The sequence below is a fragment of the Chenopodium album genome, chromosome 6 (assembly GCF_948465745.1).
Source record: "Chenopodium album chromosome 6, dcCheAlbu1.1, whole genome shotgun sequence".
Taxonomy (NCBI): Eukaryota; Viridiplantae; Streptophyta; class Magnoliopsida; order Caryophyllales; family Amaranthaceae; genus Chenopodium; species Chenopodium album.
Genome location: NC_137839.1, coordinates 76,552,007 through 76,577,451, shown reverse-complemented (window position 1 = coordinate 76,577,451; position 25,445 = coordinate 76,552,007). Strand labels below are relative to the sequence as shown.

Sequence of the window (25,445 nt, the reverse complement as noted above, 5' to 3'; positions counted from 1 at the left end):
TGTGTTTAGGAATTATGGTGTGGTGTACTAAACTCAACTTATGTAATTCATTTTCATGAATAAAAGCACTATGTTTAACATAAGATTGTCTGCAATCTGTGGTCTTATCCAAATTTTAGCTTAAATTATTCAAATTCATATTGAACCAAAACTGCCAACACAAATGATTGAACAAAAAACAGATCGAGATTCATATTGAACCAATATTGACAGCACAAATTCATATTGTCATAAACTTGAAGCAAACCATACATGTTCAAAAAACAACCAAACAAAACACCAATGTTATAAGCCAAAATTTGGTGCCATACAAAACTGAAAATGTTTGATTTCCTAGAATTATCATATAAAAAATAGGTCAGACATTATAATCAAACTTTGAAATGCATAATCTAACAAGGATGTGAAGCTGAAACTCCTTTATTTTCCCTGTTTCTTGGTGACTGTCATATACTGGCTGTGACGAAGATGCCATTGTAGCAGGATCTGGTTGGCTTAAAGTGATTCCTTTCTTTTACTTTGAGGTTTTTGGTGTTATCCCTGTTGTTTGCTTCCCCTTAGCCTGACATATTGAAGCTACTCTAGATTTAGTCTTCTCTTTCTTAGTCAGTCCACCTTAACATGTTTGTGATTTGTGCCCAATGGATTAGTCCATCTAATTAAGGTTTACCATTTATAATAATTTTTAAAAAATTTTACCAGTTGTAAAATTAAAAAATTGGAGTTCACCAGTGAGAATTTCCCTGTCTTAAATAGAAAAAACTAATTATGAATCCTTTTTGTACTTGTGAAATTCCAGAATTATCGGGAGAATTTCAAGAGAGAAAACAGAAGAAGGAAGTATTCTGTAGAAAATAATTGTGAAATGTTAACTATTGCTGAGAGGAAGAGCCGGTAAATGAGAGGAAGAATCCTATAAATAGGGTCATTATTATAAATAGGGTCATTATTCCTTGAAATACGGGGATCTTTTACCAGGCCAAAATGACTAATTCGACAAAAATATTTATCAAAACGGCTAATTATAAAATTTAATTCCAAAACTAGCTAATTATTAACTTGGAAGAAATTTATCTATTTCTTATTTTCCCTTGAACCGGTTTGGTTCACTTTATTACGGAGTATTTTTTTTTTTTTTTTTGTTTTTTTTGGTTTTATTTTAATTTTCTTAAAGATTTTTTTTAAGTTGAAAAATTTAAGCAATATACAAGACTACAGAGTACGTTAACTAAATTCCTCGTAACATTGATTTAGAGCCTTTTGTGAAGCCATGGTATACAGTTTCTACATCGGAGAAGGTTTATAATCCAAAATTTCACCCTATACCAGATAAGCGTTATTGGCAATCATATATGGGTGATGATTTAGTTCTGAATCCAAGTTTGAAGCGAAACAAAGGTAGTAGACCCCAATCCACTCGTCTCAAAAATGAAATGGACGTCAAAGATAAAGGTGTACCCAATTGATGTTCAATGTGTAAAGGTGCAGGACACAATTCTTGGACTTAGCTTGTACCAAAAAGAGGAGATATGAAGTGGAGTAATACAGGTATGTAAGAGTGGGTTTTTGTTCAAATTTATAAGCTATAAATTTAGCTTATTACTCCCTTCATTTTTTTTTAAATGCACCACTTTCTTTTTATTGGTGTTTTTTTAATTGCATCACTTTCTTTATTTTGGTAAAAGATCTGAAATACGGAAAGCTCTAACAAACTAGCCTAGTGTTCTAGTTAGCATTTTCTTAACAAACTAACCTAGTCAACAACTATAAATATCTGTACAAAGATATTATTACAACAATAGTAACAGTACTTTAATGTTAGATTTCTTATATTTTTCTTTTCTTATTATTTATGTGATTGATTCCACATAAGACTATCATATAGAAACTGAGGGAGTATTATTTTGTTACGGGTTATTTTAATATTCTTATGTATCAGCTATTTACTTGTACATAAATAACCCACATTAGTCCTTACTCCCCACTTGTCTGTCCTTTTTTATTGTACAACCTTTACTTATTCAAACCACCTTCCATCATATCACTTGACCCACTAAAGACTTTATTATCCACCATCTAATAGAGAAGTAATTGGTCATGAAGAAAACAGCCATTTTTTAATTGGCTGCGAAGATTTCGATCAATTTTCACATTTACATAAGGACCAAGACTATGAACAGATCTAAACATCCACAATCAATATTGGAATTGGAAGGAGGTAATAACCATTAACTCATAAGAGCTAAAAATGTTATCATTTACAGTCAATTATTTTATCCACCATGTTACTTATGATTCCTATATTAAAATCTAAACCAACATATTTTGACACCATTTGTATAGATAAAATCAAGTTTGCAAACAATAGCCGATACCAAACTAACCTCAACACCGTCTTCCACAACCTAACCTCTAACTCTGTTTCCTCCCTAAATGGCTTTTATCACACCACGGCAGGGAACACAAAGTCCGATACCGTCTATGGCTTATTCCTCTGCCGTGGTGACCAAAATGTCACCTCGTGCAGTGACTGTGTAACCATCGCGACTACAGGTCTACCGACTTACTGCCCCAACCAGAAGGTAGCGGTAACATGGTATGACGAATGTATGGTAAGGTACTCTAACGAGCCTATGATCGGTATAACATCTTTAGCACCGTCATTGTGGGTATACAATAATGACAGAAATTTAACGGGAAATAAAACTCGTTTCGAAGAGATATTGGGAAATACTTTAGTAGAAATATCAAAGGAAGCTGCAAAGGGAGATGAAAAAAAATATGGGACAAAAGTGGTGAAAATTAGTGATTCCGAAACTTTGTACGCGTTGGTGCAGTGCACACCAGATTTGAGTACTGATTCTTGTTACACTTGTTTAACGGATGCCAACGCGCATCTTAAATTGCAGGCTGATTTTAGTTGTATGTCGCCTACCTGCAATTCTAGGTATTCAACATCGCCTTTCTTCAATTACTCGAGGGACGACATCTCTGTTCCGCCGGCAAAACAAACGAGTATGAACCCAAGGGGTATGTCAATATATGTTATTATTTACTGTTCGTTTATGTTAAAATCAAGTAGTAAGTGGAAAGTGAGTCTTGTGATGATACATAATTCATATGAAAATTCTACAATGGTCTTTGAAATATGACTATCATAATTTTTTAATGATTATATAATTTATAATTAATGTATTTTTATCCAAGTAATTGATTATATTACTCTATTTTTATTATAAAATATTATTATCAACATTTTTTTAATTTATTAAATTTTTAGTTTCATTTATGTAATTTTTACTCTTATTTTACAGTTTCTCGAAAAATTTATTTTATATTGGATTAAAATTTTCAAAAATTATATTTGCACTGTAGAAATTAGAATACTAATTATGTCCAATTTATAACTAGAAAAAATAGATCGCTCATATTATTTATCATTAAAATAATAAGGTAGACATATTTTATACGACCGCTGTAGAAACATCCTAATTCATAATGTCATCTGAATTATTTTGGAATTAAAATTTTGTTGACTTGTTGTTGTCGTTGTAGGTGGGGGAGAGAGACTAGAGAGTTATTAGGGTGACAAAGTAACTTAGATACATTAGTATTATGTGAGTCATATGAAGGGATAAGGATGATAAAAGTAAAAGTAAAATGAGCCACATGAAGGGATAAGGGAATAAATCAAACAAAAACTTTTGTATACACCCGGTTTACTAATTTTACTGTACATCGAGCAGTATAAGGGTAACTTTTACCTAATTTTAGGTTAACTTTTTGTCTTTTTTTGGGTAACTTTTAACATAATACAATTTTTATATAAATAGACAATAAGAAAAGTTTTATAATGGTAATTTAATTACATTTAATCACAAATAATTGATTTTTAGTCATTTAAAATGTGATTCTTTACTAATAATTTTTATTTGTATTGGATTACTTTTATGCATATTAGGGTAACTTTTATTTATTTTAGGGGTAACTTTTGATCAATCTAGTCTATCTTTATAGTGGATGTACAATAATTATTGGACACCCGATTTTTTTAAAAAGTTTGTATAAATCAAAAGTCGGAAAATAAAAAGAATATATTAAAACAGAAAGTAGGATGCTAAATAAAACACAGGGGCCAAGGAGTAATAAAATTTAAATATTTCATTTTATTTTTAACTATGTAACTATTTCTTGTCCATTAAATTAGTAATAATATTCATTTTTTTCTTAAATTATTATTATTATTATTATTATTATTATTATTATTATTATTATTATTATAAATACATCAAAAAAAAACCTACATAGTCAATCAATTTACAAGAAATCGGTGGGGAGTCGAGATACAATCTGGGCGGCGCCCACCCCTCTAGCTATAGCGATTGACTCACATTATTATTATTATTATTATTATTATTATTATTATTATTATTATTATTATTATTATTATTATTATTATTATTATTATTATTATTATTATTATTATTATTATTATTATTATTATTATTATTATTATTATTATTATTATTATTATTATTATTATTATTATTATTATTATTAACTGTTACTTAGCAATTGGTATAATGGTATGTAATTATGTAGGAATGGAGACATCTTGGAAGGTGGTCATTGTTGTTGCTGCAGTGGTTCTTTCTATCTTAGTTACATTATTACTTGCAGTATTCATCTGTCGCATTAAAAAGAAAGCAGAGAAGTATGTCACATTTGCTACTCAATTTGGTAAGTAAATAAACAAAGAAAAATATATCATTACTGATCCTTGTTTATTAAGTCAGGTCTTCTTTTTTTTTTAATCGTGTTCTTACTTAAACGCCTTAATCCCATAAGTTTTTGGTTAATCTTAAAGTAATTAATGAATTTTTATCTTTTATTCTAGGTGACAATTTCACAGATGTTGAATCATTACAATATAGTCTTGGTGAACTTCAAATCGCAACGAATCAATTTTCACACAGAAACAAACTAGGTCGAGGTGGATTTGGTGTAGTATATAAGGTGCCCTCTATGTTTCAATAAATGAAATGTTTCATTTTTTAGTAATCTCTTTCTATTTCTTAATAATATTCTCTCTACTTTTAAGTAATATTTTATTAAACAATGGTCTCTACAAAATCCGTAACTTTCTTCTCCCTCCTCAAACTTATATTCCACTATCTATTATTTTAATAAATTCAACTAATCATTATAAAACTCGGCGAAAGCCAAAACGTTTCATATATTTAAACAAGAGAGGAGTAACTAACGATAAAGAGTAATTATAGTAATATAATCAATCTTAGAGATGTAGAAATTTCTCCATAGAATCGTGATTTATAAATGAAAAAAATCTATTATTTTTTTATCCAGGGGACCTTAGGAAATGGACAAGAAATAGCTGTGAAGAAGCTGTCTAGTGGATCTAGTCAAGGTTTGCATGAATTCAAGAATGAGGTTTTGTTGCTAGCTAAACTTCAACATAGAAATTTGGTGAGGCTATTGGGATTTTGTTTGGATGGGGAGGAAAAGCTGCTAGTATATGAATATGTGCCTAACAAAAGCCTAGACTATTTTCTAAAAGGTATGGTATATGTTGATTTTTTCATCAAGGAAATATTACCTACTGTTCTTTTCAAACAATATTTTACTTTAAATTTATGTTTATCAATGTACAATTTTAATTATTAATATACTAATTAATACTCTCTCCGTCTCTTTATTAATGTCCACTTTCTATCATTTATTACTCACATAATATAAAGAAAATGGACATTAATAAAGAGACGGAGGGAGTACTAAATGACTTTATGATAATTAATGTGTAGATCCCCAAAGGCACGGAGAATTAGGTTGGAGGGTACGTTACAAAATTATGGCAGGAGTGGCTCGAGGGATGCTTTATCTCCATCAAGATTCTCTGGTGAGAGTCATACATCGTGATCTCAAAGCCGCTAACATCTTATTGGACATGGATATGAATCCAAAAATTGCTGACTTTGGCATGGCTAGGATTTTTGGTGCAGATCAAATTCAGATCACTACCACTAGGGTTGTTGGTACTTAGTAAGTTAAAATATTTTGATTATTTATTATTTAACAACATTAACAAGAGAAGGGAGAAATTTTTTTTCAAGTTTTCTAGCTACATATTTGCGGTCTTAACCACTAAAGGACTTTTTGTTAAAAACTACCTTATATATATATCAAAATTTGTAAAAAACCATCTTATAAAAAAATTGTTTTAAGAAACTACCTTGTAAAAACTAAATGTTGTAAGTTGCTACCATGTGCTTAATTTAACAATTAAAGAGAAGGGGAATTAAGAGTTATGAGGGGGCTATGGATCGGAGAAATTGGGTGAAAAGGAGAAAAAATGATTGGAAATGAGTCATACGTCTCTTATTCAATGCAATAATTCGGCAAAAAGTAACTTTTTACAACATTAATTGTTTTATGAGAGATATTTTCGTACATCATCTATTGTTTAATAGGTAGTTCCTTACAACATTTTTTTAATAAGATAGTTTTTCACAAAAATTGACTTGTATAGGGTAGTTCTTTACAGAAAGTCCTAACCTAAATGATGTCTTTTATAGTGGTTACATGGCTCCAGAATACGCGTTGAAGGGACAATTTTCAATCAAATCAGATGTTTATAGCTTTGGTGTGCTAGTTTTAGAGATTATGTGCGGTAAGAAGAATACTGCTGAGGAGGATCTTCTTAGCTATGTAAGAAACTTAATTACCAATTTGTTGATGTATGTAGATGTAAAATAAAAAGATAAAATTGTCAACTGTTCCTAACAAAATTAGAGTATCTAGGTTTGGAAGAAATGGAAAGATGGTGCGCTCATGGAATTAGTGGATTCAAGAATAAGAGATTCAGATCTAGCAACTGAAGTCGTAAATTGGATTCAACTAGGTTTGTTATGTGTTCAAAAGTCTGCATACAAAAGACCTACTATGGCAATTGTCGTTCGTAAGTTGGATAGTCATTCGAAAACTCTTCCGGAGCCTGAACAACCCGGTTTTTTCATCAGAGGTGGACTAGACATTGGATCAAGTCAGTCAACGAGCAACTCGAAAACAATATCTGTTAATGATGAATCAGTGACTGAAGTTGAACCAAGATAATTCAACCCTTCAAGGATGTTTTAATAAACTTCTTACTTCTCTTGAAGGAAGAGTTTTCCATGTATAATCGTGCGTTATTAATGTTAATTTCAACATAGCGAAATTCTGATGTAGTCCATGTAGATATGATTATTTGAACACCAAATTATTTGATGGTACAATACATTTCATCATACATGGAAATGTTATTAGTTTCTTTCCTAATTCCGGGTCATGAGAGTCATGACATGCTATCTTTAACTATGTGATTGCTGTGATTAAGGATCGCGATAGAGATGATCTAATTATTATTCTTGCTACTCTGAAACTTCCCCTAGTTTGATAAGAATTATACCTATAAATGTGATTTTTGAAATTTAAAATAATGATTAAGATATCTAAAATTAGTAGATTACTGTGTTTATGACTTGTTATTCCCACGGAAAAAAAAAAAAAATTAACCGTTTTTAATTTTCTTTTTTCTAATTGATCCCTTGCTTATTTTTATTCTTTCTAATTTGAGAGGAAATTTAAAATTTAAAAAAAAAAATCATACAACTGTATGAAGAACAAAAAAGAAAAGGAAGAGGGTAGCATGCTCTTAGTATACATGCATGATTATGATTATATTATAGATTTGGCAATCATCTTCTTCATTAAGCTAAACACATGCATGTTGACGTCGGCCTATCCACTGAAAGACAATTGAAACAAATTTGTTTCTTTCCTTCTTTAAAGTTTAATTATCGTAAACTAGTTAAGTTGTTGTATGTTATGGATCAAATTGTTCCTGAATTAAATGGATCGATTTTGATAGATTATCATGACCGTATTGTTGAGATAAATTGTCAAAGATACCACGAAAGTCGCGCCTTCTCAATATTTCATGGTGCTAAACATCTTGATTTCTCCTTCACCGTTCTCCTCTTAGAAATTTCTATGGTTCTTGTTATTAGCAACATTTTGCGCTTCGTCTTGAAGCCTCTCAAACAGCCTAGACTCATTTCTGATGTTCTTGTAAGTCTCTCTCTCTTAAAACGATAAGTTAATTACATAGTTCATTAATTTTCAAATTCTCTTTGCAAATAAAAGAATTAAGGAAAAACAATTAAGCATGAAATAAGCCTATAAGTGTCTATTGATTTAACAATAGGGCAAGTAGTGTAGAGCAAGGATGGCAAAAATTCTATAAAAAAAAAAAAAAAAAAAAAAAAAATCATTGCAACAAATGTAATAAAGTAGAATACTATGGGCTGCTCTTTGAATACTTTACAAGATAATGATACTTATTAAAATAAATTAATAAAATTGTATATTTATTAAATATCGGCCATGATTGTGTAAAACATTTGGTAAATATTGTATATATAGTACTTAGTCATTAGCCGTTTTAGTGTAAAAAATAACAAAAAGCAAAAAGCTCTTTTAAAAAACTGCTCGTGTGAGCGTGGACCCAAAAAGCTATTTCAAACAGCTTCCTAACTAAATACTCTAAGAACTTTTTAAAATGGTCAAAAAGTTCTTAGAACTTGAAATTAAATTATCAATACATTGCTTTAATGTATGCTGCCCGACCTCTAATCCACTAACCACTTCTATATATGAATAATAATTATAATTACTAACAATATACTCCCTCCGTCCTCGAAAGAACGACCCTTTTGGGTTGATTTCGCGGTTATTAATAAAGTTAAATAAAAAGAAGTAAAAGTATATTGGAAAGATTAATTTACATGGGGTTTATGAAAAAGTAAAGAGAGATAGTAATAAAAGTATATTGAAAAACAAAATTTTATACGGAGAAGCTAATTTTGCACATATATTATTGCAAATTGGTGGGTATTTTAATGCTAATGGGTCATTCTTTTTGGGACTAAAATTAAGCCAAATGGATCGTTTTTTCAGGGGACAGAGGGAGTAATACATACTTATTAGAACAAATTAAAATTCTGTACTTACTTTTTGTGTATATATAGGCGGGCATAATCCTTGGACCATCCGTCCTAGGTCGCAACAATATCTTTGCAAAGATATTCACTCCGGAGAGCTCGCACTTTGTAATAAAAAATATCGGGGTTATAGGGCTTTCCTTGTTCCTGTTTGTGATGGGGGTGAAAATGGACCTTTCTACGGTCACCAAGGCCAAAAAGAAGCATTGGGTGATTGCAAGTGCTGGTGTGATAATCCCCCAGTGCGTAACGCTTATATTATCTAGTCGCGTATTTAATTACATTGACAGTCCAACACTCAAAAAACAATCTTCTCTTACAGCTATATCTTCAGTTATGATTAACTCATCATTCCCAACTCTTTACACCATCCTAAAAGAAATGCAACTTTAGAGATCGGAAATAGGGCGTATTGTTTTATTAACGGCGACCTTAATTGAACTGGTTGGGATATCTCACTTTGTTTCCTTTGAAGCTATGATGCAAGCCGAAGTTAGCGAGATTTATGTGCTGTATTACTTATTTACAACTTTTTTGTTCACTGGCTTATTATTATACGGCATACCACATGTGATGGAGTGGATTAATAACCGAAGTTCTAAAGTTCAACCTGTGGAACAAAAATACATTGTTGTCATATTGATAGGAGTTTTTATGGCTGGATTCGTCACTGATCTTCTTGGCTCTTCAATTGGAACTGGGACTTTTTGGCTTGGGCTAGTCATACCCGACGGTCCCATAATAGGTGATTCCATTGCACATCATACTGAGGTTATTACGGATAACATTCTTATGCCCTTTGCGTATGCTAATTTTGGCCTTACGATAGATTTGTTTGCAATGATCAAGAGTTGGTCTTTCTTAAGTCCGATCTTACTTTTATCTGTTGTATCCATTTTAGCTAAGTTTGCTACAATTGTTATGTCGGCTCGATTTATAGGCAAGTCATATAGAGATTCTCTTACTATGGGCTTCATGTTCAACGTTAAAGGTCAAGCTGAATATTTCATTTTTCTCCATTTCATGGATTTTAAGGTACGTTTCTCTATCATAATCCAATAAGAGCTTATTGCGAACTTATTTTAATAGTTAAAAGTAAATGTAGAGTGATTTTTTCAATGATTGGCTAATAATAGTGATTAATTTTTGTTTGAATAATTATTTTTAATTAAAAGGTGAAGATTTATCAAAATAATCTTTAAATGCTTATATAAAACCCGGCCCTTATCATTGATTATTACTCTCAATTTTACAAAATAACTTAATTTTTTCATGTTACGTGTCCACAAAACATTACTCTCATTTTTACAAAATAACTTAATTCTTTCATTTTACGTGTCCACAACACTTCACTACTCTGTAACTATTTATTGATTCCTCTGTTTTTTTTTAGCTTGATTTTTTGCAACATATATACTACGGAGTACTACATACTAGCGATAGCGCACATTAGTGATAGCTCTCTCATATACCAATTACATCCCTACCCTTTGATTTATAATCAGATTGTGACGATGAATTTTTTATATGCAGTTTCTAACGACGCCATCTTTCTCATTGTTAATGATTTTGTCAATCATAGTGACAATGATATCCTGCCCTATGATCGACTATCTTTATGATCCAACAAAGCCATACATGATCAACAAGAAAAGAACAATACAACACACAGTCAAAGAGTCTAAACTTCGATTTTTAGCCTGCATCTACGACCAAGAAAGCATGGATAACCTATTTAGCCTCTTAGACTTTGTGAATCCAACAACGAGTAACCCATTTAAAGTTTTCGTAATTTACTTCATCGAACTCTTAGGGCGAGCTACCCCTATGTTCATCGACCACTCGAAGGAGAATGGCGAATATTGGGACAGCAACAATGTAGCAATCCACAATGCCATCAAGCTATACGAGAAGGATCGTACCAATTGTCTTACTATGAATTTATTTACTAGTGTTACCCCTAATCGGACCATGTACCAAGACATTTGTGAGAGTGCCTTGTTGAACAAGGTAAGATTTATTATTTTACCCTTCCACAAGAAATGTATTAAAGATGGGAATGATTTTTCGAGTGCCATACTTAGGCCTGGTGTACAATCTACTAATGCTAACATGTTATGCCATGCACCTTGCTCCGTTGGAATTTTTGCATGCAAGAATTCTTCAACATGGGACACACTTCCAACACAATTCAATCATTGCCCTCGTGGCAAGTTTGTCATGTTGTTCCTTGGAGGGCCTGATGCTCGTGAGGCTCTATCGTTGGTAAGCCGCATGGTCGAACATCCAGATGTATCATTGGTTGTGGTTCGGTTCTTGGCAAGTGAAAATGATGGAGATACTAAGTCTGAAAGAAAGATGGATGATGGGATGATAACTTGGTTTTGGGTAAAAAATGAGAGGAATGAAAAAGTTTCTTATAAAGAAGTTATTGTGAGAAATGGTTTCGAAACTGTTTCAGCTATACAAGCATTGAACGCTAGTAGTGCTTCTATAGATCTTTGGATTGTAGGGCGGAATTATGGAATTAATCCAAAAATATTAGAGGGATTATCAGATTGGAGTGAAAATCTCGAATTAGGATTGATTGGTGATTTTTTAGTATCAGCAGATTTTAATACTTCAGGCTCTGTATTGATAGTACAACAACAAGTGTTGAGAAATGGAGTTATTCCATGGGCTGTGGCGGAACCAAAATTCTTATATTAGGGGGGGCAAAATCAATTTTTTTTTTTCTTTTAGTTCCACAATGTTTCCATTTCTCTTTAGATAGCTAAAACTTTATGAAATAAAATAAATTCTTCTATTATTAAAAAAAAAAAAAATCTTCTAACTATAATACATATGTATAACTTCTTCAGACTATATAGTAATATAGTTCTACCACTTCGTATTTGTATACCACTATAAACATATTGATGGAATCAGTTTTTCAATAAAAAGAAGTAATTAGATTCCCAAAATTTCCACAAGCAAATAATGTGAGCATGGGGTAGGTAGTAGCTTAGGTAGTGATGTGCTTGTGTCAAAAAAAATGGAGGAATAAAAAAAATGCAACAAGAATCGAACTGTAGACCTGCAACTCCTTAAATCTCTCATTTGTTAAACCAACTAAGTTGTAAGAGAAAAAAATGAATTATTATATTGAATCAAGGGGGTGGTCATGGCCTACCCCAGCCCCCCCTGATTCCGCCCCTGTCCATGGGCTTGTTACTAGGTTAGATTTTGCATTGTATTTAATTTGATATGTTATTGTTTTATTATGCTAGCTTAGATGTAATTTTAACTCCCATTCTTTGTTTATTTTATTTTATTTTATTATTTTTTTGTCTTTTGGAAAAAGGTTTAATAAATATAAAATGAATTATTACAAACTATGGCCTTATACTAGCTCTTTTGATACAAAGAGAAAGGATTAAATAAAAACTACATTTTCCTTGTTTGATCTTGACTTTTTAAGAAATCGGTCATTTAATTTGCCTCTAACATCGTCCAAAAGTAGTAAGGCATTTGAGTTTTTGTATCCTTTCAATTGAACTTTGATAAAGCACAATACGTATAAGAGGATGGATAATAAATAAATAAATTTTCGCGTAAATATATGCATGTTAGCAAGCTAAAATTAAAAGTACAACATCTGCCAAATATATCAAGTAAATGGTTAAGAAAACGAAATGAACAAGACTTAATAAAACAAAATAAGTAACACGTTCAAGTGACTCGAAGCCTTTAATTGTGACACCATTGATCACTTCTCTATACAAGAGACCATTGATATACTTTGAACCCACAAAGTTGGTATGCGGAGGTCCCCAAACATTTTATGTTAATGACAAACAAGTATTTAGTTGTAATTCATGCGTACATATTGTTTGATTTTGAGCTTTATACAAGAATAGAGTAAAACACAAGTTTTTAAGATGGAATATAAGCCTATAATCAATATAAAAGTGGGTAATAGTTGATTAAAAAAATAATAAAAAAAAGATTATAGTAAAAGTGAGTTGAACATTAAAAAAAATGAAATAAAATATAGAGTGAGTAGATTTTAAGAAAACGGGGGAAGTAGTTGTTCGTCAATTTAATTTGTCCATTTACAAATAATTAATTGATTAGAAATTTAGAATATATTTGTCATGTAAAGAAGGATACAGATAATGAAAAAAAAAGGATAATAATCAAAACTAATTAGGGTAGTACAACTATACAAGGTATGTACAATATACAATAACAAGCTCATGATATGCTATCTTTGACTATGTGATTGCTGTGATATCAAGGAACATGGTAGTGATGATATGATAATCCTTGCTACTCTAAAATATCTCAAAGTTTGAGTACAATCATACCTATAATTACAATTAAGAATTCTAAAATTAGTAAAGCACTGATATTCTGACTTATTATTCCCACAGATTTTTTTTTTTTTTTTCAAAAAAATTGTTTAATTTATTAAACCCATCTTTCTTTCTAATTTAGGAGGAAATAAAAATTAAAAAAAAAAAATTAATTATTTGGGTGCATGAAGAACAAAAAAGTTGAAAAGAAAAGAAAGTTGGCAATTTTTTTGCTTATATTTCATCTTGTTTGAGCTGCGAAGTTTTGCTTGCATGGTCGATCATATAGTATTATTCATGCATGATTATGATAATATTATGGATTTGGAATGAAATAGTGTTTCATTCCTCCTCAACATAATTGATTTGTCATCAACAAGTTGAGGTGTTATGGACCAAATTGTTCCAAAGTTAAATGGATCTGTTGTGATGGATTATCATGGCCAGATTGTTGAGATATTTTGTCAAAGAAAACGTCGAAGTCGTCCCTTCTCAATATTTGAAGGTGCTAGTAATCATCATGATTTCTCCTTCACTGTTCTCCTCTTTGTAATGTCTATGGTGCTTATAATTAGCAATATTTTGCGCGTTCTCTTGAAGCCTTTCAAACAGCCTAGAGTCATCTCTGATGTCCTTGTAAGTCCGTTAATATTTTTTTTACAATAATATATATCGTTGTTCTTGAATTTACGCATTCTATTTGCAACTTAAATAATATAAGAAAATTAGAGAGTAAAAAAAAAAAAAGTAAAATGGGTGGAAGAGTGAAAAAAAAACCCAGTTAATTACTTATTGATTTTACAATGAATGAACCAACCTGTGCTATGCAAGGATACAATGAGTAAATGCTAAAATTCATTGCAACATATAAATGGAATATCCATAATGTATCATATTTGAAGTTTTTTAAACTTGAAATTGAATCAAGTTTTTATCACATCTATATTGAAAAATTTCTAGGCTATGTACCAATATCTATTTCACCAAAATAAAAATAATAATAAAAAAACATTAAAAAAAAATCAATATTTATTACTATTGTATCTATATCAATAATATATTAGGAAGTACTCCTGAATTAAAAGGTCAAGTTTTTATCATGACATCTATTTTTTTTTTTATTATTAATATATATAAGGTCAAATTAATGTATTGACATGTGTGTGTAAATTAAGATTGTAGACCTGGCCCTTAGCTTAGGCGATGCAGGCTGAGCAACCGCACAAGGCCGAACTTGAGCCTTAGTCTTATTATTCTACATAGTTAAGATCTAGGTATGCTTTTGTTTAGTCATTCAAAATTACTCTCATTCATAGCGAAGGTCGTGTGCTCGAGCCCTTTCACAACCTACTACAAGAATTTTTATCCCTTTACTTAATAAACTTACTTAGGCCCCGTTCTTTAGAGTTGTTCTGCTCTGCTTCAATCTGCTCTGCTCTGATTAAACATAATACTAATAATAAAATCTGTTCTGCTCTACTTCAATCTGCTATGCTGAAATCTGCTCTGCTCTACTATGCTCTGCCCAGAAGCTCAAAAGAACATGACTTTAGTAGCTATTACCCAAAATCAATGCATTTAATGAGGGTTTAGATTTAATTAAATATATTTATAAATTATTTGGTAATTTCTCTTCCATTTCATTAACAAGAGGGTCTAGTTTTATTTCCAATACACGAGGCCTCATCCATTGGTCGGGGCGACTTCGCAAATTTGGATGTGTCAATTATTCTAAAAAAGAAGAGTATATAATGACTATAGCATTATATGATTAAGTCTTTGTTTTCAATTCATCGTTAGTAAAATTTATCGATAATTAATTAATAATTGTTGAACATAATTAGGTAAAACATGCTCTCTCTATCCTTAATTTTTTGCCCTATTTGACTCTTCTCCGTCTCTAAGACATGTCTTAAAATATAACTATCTTCAATTTATACATGCAAAATTATAAAAATTTGATATCCTAAAAGTAACCATTGTTACGAATCTAACAAGATCTATCTATCCCTGACTATATTATTTCTTATAGAGTAATGAGGATTTATGGTCAATATTTTAGAGTACAGGTGTACATATGGTTCTCCATTAACCAAAAAAAAACCTCAAAATTAATATAAAAAGATTTTTAAAAAATCAAAACCACACAATTCCAAAACCAAAATAAACAAAATAGTGAATAAAAAACAAATAACAAAGAATGAACATGTCTAACCAGTTACAAGATTTCAAAGTAATGGCATGAGGCATTCCATGGACCACATGCAATTTTTTTTTTTTTTTTTTTTTTTTTTTTTTTTTTTTTTTGGTGTTCCACCCGCTTCACCCTTTGAGCTAATTCGGATTCGGGGATCAGTTTTGGGTGGTTAGGTTGCAATCCCCTTCCAATTATTGTTGCGGGGGATCGAACACAAGTCCTCCCCACCAAGTATAGTCCCAATCACCACTATACCAAAAACCAATTGATTGGACCATGCTATTTAATTATTAATAACAAAAAATACTAAGACAAAAAATATGTATTTTGTGTTTGTAGGCGGGCATAATCCTCGGACCGTCAGTTTTATGTCGCAATAATATCTTTAAGAAGAATTTCAAGTCAGATAGCTCATACTTTGTAATAAAAAATATCGGGATCTTAGGGCTTTCATTTTTTATGTTTTTAACGGGGGTCAAAATGGACCTTTTGGTGGTCAACAAGGCTGGAAAGAAACATTGGGTGATTTCAATTGTTGGGGTGATAATCCCTCATACCATCATGTATATAGTAACTTTAATTATTCGTAAATACATAGACAATCCCATGCTACACAAACAATCTTCTATTGCGGCTATTACTTCAACTATGATTGTCTCATCATTTCCAACTCTTTACACCATTTTAAGAGACATGCAACTTTTGAGATCGGAAATTGGTCTTACGATATTAACAACGGCAACCTTAATTGAACTAGTTGGTATATCTCATATTGTTTCCTTTGAAGCTATGATGCAAGCCGAAGCTGGCAGGATTTACGTATTGTATTACATGCTCACAAATTTATTGGTCAGTGGCTTACTACTCTACGTCGTACCACAAGTGATGCTATGGATTAATAACCGTACTCCTAAATTTAAACCTGTGGAGCAAAAATATATCGTTGCTATTTTGTTAGGAGTTTTCGTGTTTGGATTTATTACTGATCTATTCGGATCATCAATTGGAGTTGGATCTTTTATTCTAGGGCTAGTCATACCAGACGGCCCCTTAATAGGCGAAACCATTATAAATCATACAGAGGTTATTACAAATGACATTTTTATGCCCTTTGCATATGCCACTCTTGGCCTTACAATGGATGTATTTGCAATGGTCAAGTGTTGGTCTTGCTTAATTCCCATCTTGACTTTGGCAGTTCTACCTATCATAGCTAAGTTTGCTACGATTGTTATGTCTGCTCGGTTTATGGAAATGTCATATACAGATTCTCTTATTATTGGCTTCATATTCAACGTTAAAGGTCAAACGGAATTTTTTCTCTTTCTTCACTACATGGATTATAAGGTACGTACAATTATAAGCATTAATCTTATTTGAGCTTGATGCAACCTTTTAATAATGCGAAAGTAGAGTGATATTTTCTTCTTCAATACCTCAATACTTAAAATGAATATGTTTCCGGTGATTATTATGTTTTGATTTTACATGTGAAGGAACATGCAGCAAATTTATCTTCAAAATTATGTGGATTTGAAATATAACATACAAGTATTTTACGTATATACTCCCCATTATATGTAGGATAATACTTACAATTGACAAAAGCAACATTAATTAGTGATAGCTCATTTACCATATTATTTAATGCTATATATAATATGATTGGTTTATTTTTTTCACGTTATAAAATGGCCATAATTAGTCTTATAATATCAACAACGTAAATAAAAATTTTGAAAAATTTAATCCAACATAATATAACTATTTTTTTAAGAACTTATTAAATAAGAATAAAAATTACAAAAATGAATCTAAAAATTTGATAAATTAAAAAAAATGTTCAATATCATTAATTAATAAAGTAAAATAGTTAATTATTTAGAAAAAAATATGTCAATTATGAAATATATAATCATTAAAATATTATAGTAGTCATATTTCAAAAGACTACTGTAAAATTTTTATACTCATATTTTACTGAATATATATGACAATGTAATTTCTTTTATTATGCATGCAGATCTTAGATACATCATCTTTCTCATTGATGATGACTTTAGTAATTATTGTGACAAGCATAACTTGCCCTATAGTCAACTACCTGTATGATCCAACAAAACCATACATGATCAACAAGAAAAGAACCATACAACACACGGTAGATGTGTCTAAACTTCGATTGATGGCATGCATTTACGACCAAGAAAGCGTGGCTTCCCTATTTAGCCTCTTGGACTTCGTCAATCCAACAACGAATAACCCATTTACAATTTTTGTAATCCACCTTATCGAACTCTTAGGGCGAGCTACCCCTATGTACATCGACCACATGAAGGAGATTGGCGAGTATTGGGACAACAACAATGTCGCCGTCCACAAGGCCATCAAGCTATACGAGAAGGATCGTATGAATTGCATTACAATGAACTTATTTACTAGTGTTACCCCTAATCAAACCATGTACCAAGACATTTGTGAGAATGCCTATTTGAACAAGGTAAGATTTATTATTTTACCCTTCCACAAGAAATGTATTAAAGATGGGAATAATTTATCGACTGCCATACTTAGGCCAGGGGTACAATACACTAATACAAATACGTTAACACATGCACCTTGCTCCGTTGGAATTTTAGCATGTAAGGATGCTGCTACATGGGAGATATTCCCGTCTCGATTAAATCAATGCACTCGTCGCCAATTTGTTCTATTGTTTCTTGGAGGGCCTGATGCTCGAGAGGCTCTTGCATTAGCAAGCCACATGGTTGAACATCCAGATGTATCACTTATTGTGGTTCGATTCTTGTCAAATGAACAAATAGGAGATATTAAGTCGGAAAGAAAAATGGATGATGGGGTGATAACTTGGTTTTGGGTAAAAAATGAGAAGAATGAAAAAGTTGTGTATAGGGAAGTAGTTGTGAACAATGGTTTTGAAACGATTACAACTATACAATCATTGAACTCTAGTGCTTCGATAGATCTTTGGATTGTAGGAAGGGGAAATGGAATCAATCCAACTTTACTGGAGGGTTTATCAGAATGGAGTGAAAATCCTGATTTAGGATTGATTGGTGATTTTTTAGTATCAGTCGATTTTAATACTTTAGGCTCTGTACTGGTAGTGCAACAACAAGTATTGAGAAATGAACGAGTTAGTTCTTTGGCTTGCAATTAAATTGAATTTTTTGCTACATTTACTTTTAAGTTTTTCTTGTTATTTAAACCTGTTAGATTTAATCAATTTCCATTAATTTTATCTGATTTGTGGTTTATTTATGACCTCCTAGATGAGTTGCCACATATCATGAATATAATGAGTACGTCTATACTTATATGTTAAAAAGCGTAAAAACATCCCACAAGTTTCGAACATATGCATGACCTCATGGACATGAGATTACATAAATCAATATCTTATTACCATGTTAGCCAATAGTAATTGGGAAAATTCAAGTTTATCAATTTGATAAACAAAATTTGTTTATCAAATGGCACAATTGTAAATAAATCAACAACTTTGGGTCCCACTGTTGTTGATTTATTTACGAAAATGCCATGATGACTAAGCATTTTTGTTGTTTTATTTACCATTTTGCCATTTGATAAACAAATTTTGTTTATCAAATTGATAAACTGGGACTTCCCCACTTCATGTTATTCATATACACATAAATCAATATATGTTACACACAATAAAAGATATATATATATATATATATATATATATATATATATATATATATATATATATATATATATATATATATATATATATATATATATATATATATATATATATATATATATATATATATATATATATTGCCTAGAAATCACGCGCGTAGGAATAGCCTCAAGGAAATAAAGACAATGTTAAGAGATTTTTTTTACAACATTTTTGTTTCAAAGTAGTAAGTAGTAACCCCTGTGCAATGCCTGAGACTCATACTAGTTATATATTATTCCAAACTTTGTTTTACTAATACATGAGAGTTAACTTGGTTTTGCTAGACCTAAATCAATTTAATATGTAAATATAAAGTGTTGTATAATAATCTTTACAATCATTTTGTTCTTTCCAATTTGACTTTTGTCTCACAAAAAAAAAAAAAAAAAAAAAAAAATTATATTAAGATTCATGGACAGAACAAAAAATGATAAGAGGATATAAATTCCAGCTTCAGTAACTAAATAATACTCCCTCCGTCCCAAAAAGAACGACCCATTTGGGTTGATTACGCGGGTATTAAGGAAGTTAAGTAAAAAGAAGTAAAAGTATATTGGAAAGATAAATTTACATAGGGTTTGTAAAAAAATAGAGAGAGAAAGTAATAAAATAACATGGAAAATGAAATTTTTATATGGGGAAGCTAATTTTGCACAAATATTGTTGCAAATTGGTGGTGTTTTAATGCAAATGGGTCATTCTTTTTGGGACAAAATTTTGGCCAAATGGGTCGTTCTTTTTGGGATGGATGGAGTACATAATTGCATACAAAATAAGATTATTAAATAAGCATTTACTGTCCTCCTAATGTATCAAAGTAATTAAGTGTCTTTATTAACCGGCATATATGGAAATGAGGAACTAAACACAGCTACACAAAGTATATGTACAACCAGCTCAGGAAATGCTACCTATAATTATGTGATTGCTGTGATTAAGATCATGATAGTGATGAAATTATTATTCAAGCTACTCTAAAAAATTTCCTAGCATGATAAGATCTAAAATCCTCCTATAAATGTGATACTTGAAAATTTAAATATGATATCTAAAATTAGTAGTGTACTGTTTATGTGACTTGTTATCCTCATTGGAAAAAAAAAAAAAAAGTTGATTATTTATTATACATATTAATCCTTTTTTTTTTCCCCTAATTAAGGAGGAAAATTCTTTTAAAAAATATTATACGAGTGCATGAAGAGAAAAAAAAAACGGGGGAGAGAAAAGAAAAAAAAAAAACATAGCATAAAATTATCATGCAATTTTTTGTTTGTATTTCATCATTTTGTAAGTTTTGCTCGCATGGTCATATAGTATTATTCATGCTTGATTGTGATGATATTATGGATTTGGTAATCAATGCATTATGACCCTAAGTTGTTGAAGTTGTCGCGGTACACACACAGGTTGTTCTATCATTTGAAAGACGATTGTCATCAACAATTTAAGGTTATGGACCAAATTGTTCCCATGTTAAATGGATCTGTTATGATAGATTATCATGGCCAAATTGTTGAGATACTTTGTGAAAGGAATCGTCGAAGTCGTGCCTTCAGGATATTTCAAAGTGCTTATAATAATCATCCTGATTTCTCCTTCACTGTTCTCCTCTTAGAAATGTCTATGGTTCTTATTACTAGCAATATTTTGCGCTTCCTCTTTAAGCCTCTCAATCAGCCTAGAGTCATCTCTGATGTCCTTGTAAGTCCCTCAATATTTCTTTACGATTAATTGTGTTGAACTAATAAACCCTTTATTTTATCTATCATCTATACATTCTATTTGCAAAAAAAAAAAAATAAGAAAATTGAAGAATTTTTTTTAAAAAAAAAGTAGAATGAGTGAAACCGTGATAAAACCCAAGATACGCCTTAAAATATAAAGAACTCCAATTTTAAAATTTTAATAACTTGATATTCTAAAAGTATACATTGTACAAATCTAAAAGGATCTCACTTGTCTATAACAGTTTTTATAAATTGGGAGCTCAATACAATGAATATATATGGTACCCAAAAAATATATAAATATATATATAATTACACAACTTTTAAACCAAAATTGTATATCAACAGTTATAATGATAAGTATCATAAATTGATAAACAGAAAATAAAATAAATTAAAAAGAAAAAAAATATTAATCAACCTTTTTTTTTTTATCCAATTATAAATGTTAAAGTAATGGCACAAGTCATTTTCCGGTCCACAAACTTGTTAATCATGAATGATAGCAAAAACTAATAAAAAAATTGTGTATTTTGTGTGTGTGTAGGCGGGCATAATTTTTGGACCGTCAGTTTTAGGTCGCAATAATATCTTGGGGAAGAATTTCTCTTCAAAGAGCTTGTACTTTGTAATAAAAAATATCGGGATCTTAGGGTTTTCTTTTTTTATGTTTGTGATGGGGGTGAAAATGGACCTTTCGACGGTTAACAAGGCTGAAAAGAAGGATTGGGTGATTGCAATTGTTAGTGTAATAATCCCTCATACCATCATGTTTATAGTAGCTTTTTGCATTAAACACTACATAGACAGTCCAATGTTCCAAAAAGAATCTACCATTGCAGCTGTTACTTCAACTATGATTGTCTCATCATTTTCAAATATTTATTGCATTCTAAGAGACATGCAACTTTTAAAATCAGAAATGGGGCGTATGGTATTATCAATGGCAACCTTAATTGAACTTATGAGTATATCACATCTTGTTTCCTTCGAAGCCACGATGCAAGCCAACGCTAGGAGGATTTATGTGTTGTATTACATGGTCACAAGTTTTTTTGTTAGTGGCTTTTTACTCTATGCTATACCACAAGTGATGCAATGGATTAATAATCATACTCCTAGAGTAAAAACTGTGGAGCAAACATATATTATTGCTATTTTGTTAGGAGTTTTTGTGTTCGGATTTATCACTGATCTATTCGGATCTTCAATTGGAATCGGATGTTTTTTTCTTGGGCTAGTAATACCAGATGGCCCCCTGATAGGAGAAAGCATTACACATCATGCTGAGGCTGTTACGGATAACATTTTAATGCCATTTGCATATGCTACTATTGGCCTTACAATGGACGTCTCTGGAATGATTAAATGTTGGTCTTTCTTAGTTCCTTGCTTTACTATGGCTGTTCTACCCTTTTTTGTTAAGTTTGCTACCATTTTTGTGTCGGCTCGATTTATGAATATCCCGCATAGAGATTCTCTTATTTTGGGTTTCGTATTCAACCTTAAAGCTCAATCAAAATTTTTTCTCTTTCTTCATTACGTGGATTATAAGGTACGTACAATTCTAAGAAATTATCTCATTTGAGTTTGATGCAAACTTATAATATTGCTAAAGTGTATTGATTTTTTTTCTTTCTAATCACCAAGGTCCTACTTATAATGATTTATTGGTATAATTATCTTTTAAATGAATTTGTAAACATGCATCAAATTTATCTTCAATGTTATGTGTATTTACAATACCACTCAAAAGTGCATTTTTACTTTTGAGTGGTATTTAAAATACCCTTTTTCTTTCTTATCTCCAAGATCTACCAGACTACCACCACTATCGGCCACCATCGTTTTTTCATGTACCCTAACGGCCTAACTACTCACTCTCACTGAAACTATGAATACTTTCACCGACACTACCAAAACCCACGTGGGAACTGTCAACATCCTCATTACATGAAAATTGGGAATATACTTGACAATAGAGAAGGAGATCGATGGTGGTGGTAGATTTGTGGATAGGCTCGCTGGTGCAAATAGGGTTGTGCACTGGTCCAAAACCGGACCATATCGGAACCCGGAATCCCCTATTTTTGAGGATCGGGGACCGGACCGTAATCAACCGGCCCAGGTTTCGGTCTAGACCTGTTAATTCTGGACCGGTTTTGGAACGGAATGGACCCGTTATACTATTTTCTTTTCTTTTTTTTTTTGCATTTTAATATCTTCATATGCACATCATTTTTTAACGTCTTGTTTTTGTTTACGTGCTTTCCTATTTTGCACCTAGAGTTTATAAATTTCATGTTTTGTACATAAACTTTTTAGAAAATTAAACATAAAATTTAAAAGCTTAACCGATAAAATAAAAAAAAATTTAAAAAAAAAACATTTTCCAGTCCATTCAGGTTTTTACCTGGACCGGACCGGAAACCCGGAACCATCAATTTGTGAGGATTGAAGACCAACCCAGAATTCAATGGTCCGATCCCGTTCCGGTTTCCGATATCGGTCCTTTTTTGCACACCCCTAGGTGCAATTGTGTTGTTTGACAAGGATGAGATGAATTAATTGATAGGGTGAATTAGTTATTAGATTGATTAATTAATTCTTAAAACCTCTTTCAATCCAATTCAATTTGAAAACGACCAGAAAAATATTTGATTCAGATTTGGACTCACATACGTTGCACACAATAATTTAGCAAAACTTAAGTTTAAAATAGACCTAGCCCAACTCGATCACACTAAACCCGATCCAGACCATACAAATTGACACCTCTAGAAAGGAGTATTACTTTGTTTAATTAGCTCATTTAACACTTAATAAGGTTAGTAGTTGTACATTGACTGTATACTTTTTGAGAGATAATAAGATTCAAACTCGTGGCATTATATGCCAATTGTGCTCATTACTGATATAGCTCATTTCACATGACAACTGTGCTGCATAGTAGTATTCTTAATATATATACATTTTTTGTTTTTTTTTGTTTTTTTTTTTTTTTTGAATAGCTTTACATACATACATAGATTTTTATAATTGATTTAATTTTATATGCATGCAGATCTTAAAGACGCCATCTTTCACATTGTTGATGACTTTGTCAATCTTAGAAACAATGATATTCTGCCCTATAATCAACTATCTTTACGATCGGACAAAACCATATATGACCAACAAGAAAAGAACCATTCAACACACAACAGATGTGTCTAAACTTCGATTGATGGCCTGCATTTACGACCAAGAAAGCATGGCTAGCCTATTTAGCCTCTTGGACTTCGTAAATCCAACATCGAATAACCCATTTACAATTTTTGTAATCCACCTTATCGAACTCTTAGGGCGAGCTACCCCTATGTTCATCGACCACATGAAGGAGATTGGCGAGTACTGGGACAACAACAATGTCGCCGTCCACAAGTCCATCAAGCTATACGAGAAGGATCGTATGAATTGCATTACTATGAATTTATTTACTAGTGTTACCCCTAATCGGACCATGTACCAAGACATTTGTGAGAGTGCCTTGTTGAACAAGGTAAGATTTATTATTTTACCCTTCCACAAGAAATGTATTAAAGATGGGAATGATTTTTCGAGTGCCATACTTAGGCCTGGTGTACAATCTACTAATGCTAATACGCTAATTCATGCACCTTGCTCCGTGGGAATTTACGCATGTAAGAATGCTGCTACATGGGAGACATTCTCGTGTCGTTCGAATCAATGCACTCGTCGCCAATTTGTTCTATTGTTTCTTGGAGGGCCTGATGCTCGAGAGGCTCTTGCGTTAGCAAGCCACATGGTTGAACATCCAGATGTATCATTGATTGTGGTTCGATTCTTGGCAAATGAACAAAGAGGAGATATTAAGTCGGAAAGGAAAATGGATGATGGGGTGATAACTTGGTTTTGGGTAAAAAATGAGAGGAATGAAAAAGTTGTGTATAGGGAAGTAGTTGTGAACAATGGTTTTGAAACGGTTTCGGCTATACAATCATTGAACACAAGTGCTTCGATAGATCTTTGGATTGTGGGAAGGGAACATGGAATAAATCTTACTTTATTAGAAGGATTATCAGAATGGAGTGAAAATCCCGAACTAGGACTAATTGGTGATTTTTTAGTATCAGCCGATTTTAATACATCAGGATCTGTGTTGGTAGTTCAACAACAAGTGTTGAGAAATGAACGAGTTGTTCCTTTGGCTTGCTATTAAATTAGATTTGTGATGTATCTACATTTTTTTTCTAATATGTAGAAAGAAAACTCGTAGAAGAGTTGGTACAAATCATGAGTACATACATAATATTTTATTTCAAACTTTTGTTTTAATATATTTGAGAAAAAAGTTATACATATCCCTTAGGTCGGGCTACATATAAAAAG

At 31.5% G+C, this 25,445-nt stretch overlaps 2 protein-coding genes and 3 pseudogenes across 2 annotated transcripts; all 5 read left to right on the top strand.

Annotated features, from left to right (window-relative positions):
• Positions 1–2,186: 2,186 nt before the first annotated feature.
• On the top strand, positions 2,187–7,284 carry LOC145636389 (cysteine-rich receptor-like protein kinase 25). Its single transcript, XM_081687943.1, has 7 exons — positions 2,187–3,030; positions 4,603–4,740; positions 4,898–5,016; positions 5,368–5,578; positions 5,823–6,060; positions 6,594–6,726; positions 6,820–7,284. Exons 1-7 carry the CDS (start codon positions 2,283–2,285, stop codon positions 7,129–7,131), a joined length of 1,899 nt encoding a protein of 632 aa, XP_081544069.1. The 5' UTR covers positions 2,187–2,282; the 3' UTR covers positions 7,132–7,284.
• A 600-nt stretch (positions 7,285–7,884) lies between these two features.
• Positions 7,885–9,452, top strand: LOC145637317 (cation/H(+) antiporter 25-like). The gene is made up of 2 exons (XM_081688778.1): positions 7,885–8,127; positions 9,087–9,452. Exons 1-2 carry the CDS (start codon positions 7,885–7,887, stop codon positions 9,450–9,452), a joined length of 609 nt encoding a protein of 202 aa, XP_081544904.1.
• Positions 9,453–9,632: 180 nt separating this feature from the next.
• On the top strand, positions 9,633–11,768 carry LOC145637316 (cation/H(+) antiporter 24 pseudogene; annotated as a pseudogene).
• Positions 11,769–16,073: 4,305 nt separating this feature from the next.
• Positions 16,074–18,774, top strand: LOC145637315 (cation/H(+) antiporter 24 pseudogene; annotated as a pseudogene).
• A 1,911-nt stretch (positions 18,775–20,685) lies between these two features.
• On the top strand, positions 20,686–25,275 carry LOC145637313 (cation/H(+) antiporter 24 pseudogene; annotated as a pseudogene).
• The last annotated feature ends 170 nt before the right edge of the window (positions 25,276–25,445 follow it).

Excerpts from the sequence above, each read along its gene's own strand:
- LOC145636389 (XM_081687943.1), top strand. The coding sequence starts at position 2,283 with ATGTTACTTATGATTCCTATATTAAAATCTAAACCAACATATTTTGAC. Across the intron at positions 4,741-4,897 it reads CACATTTGCTACTCAATTTG|GTGACAATTTCACAGATGTT; the intron begins GTAAGTAAATAA and ends CTTTTATTCTAG. Across the intron at positions 6,061-6,593 it reads ACTAGGGTTGTTGGTACTTA|TGGTTACATGGCTCCAGAAT; the intron begins GTAAGTTAAAAT and ends TGTCTTTTATAG.
- LOC145637317 (XM_081688778.1), top strand. The coding sequence starts at position 7,885 with ATGGATCAAATTGTTCCTGAATTAAATGGATCGATTTTGATAGATTAT. Across the intron at positions 8,128-9,086 it reads GACTCATTTCTGATGTTCTT|GCGGGCATAATCCTTGGACC; the intron begins GTAAGTCTCTCT and ends GTGTATATATAG.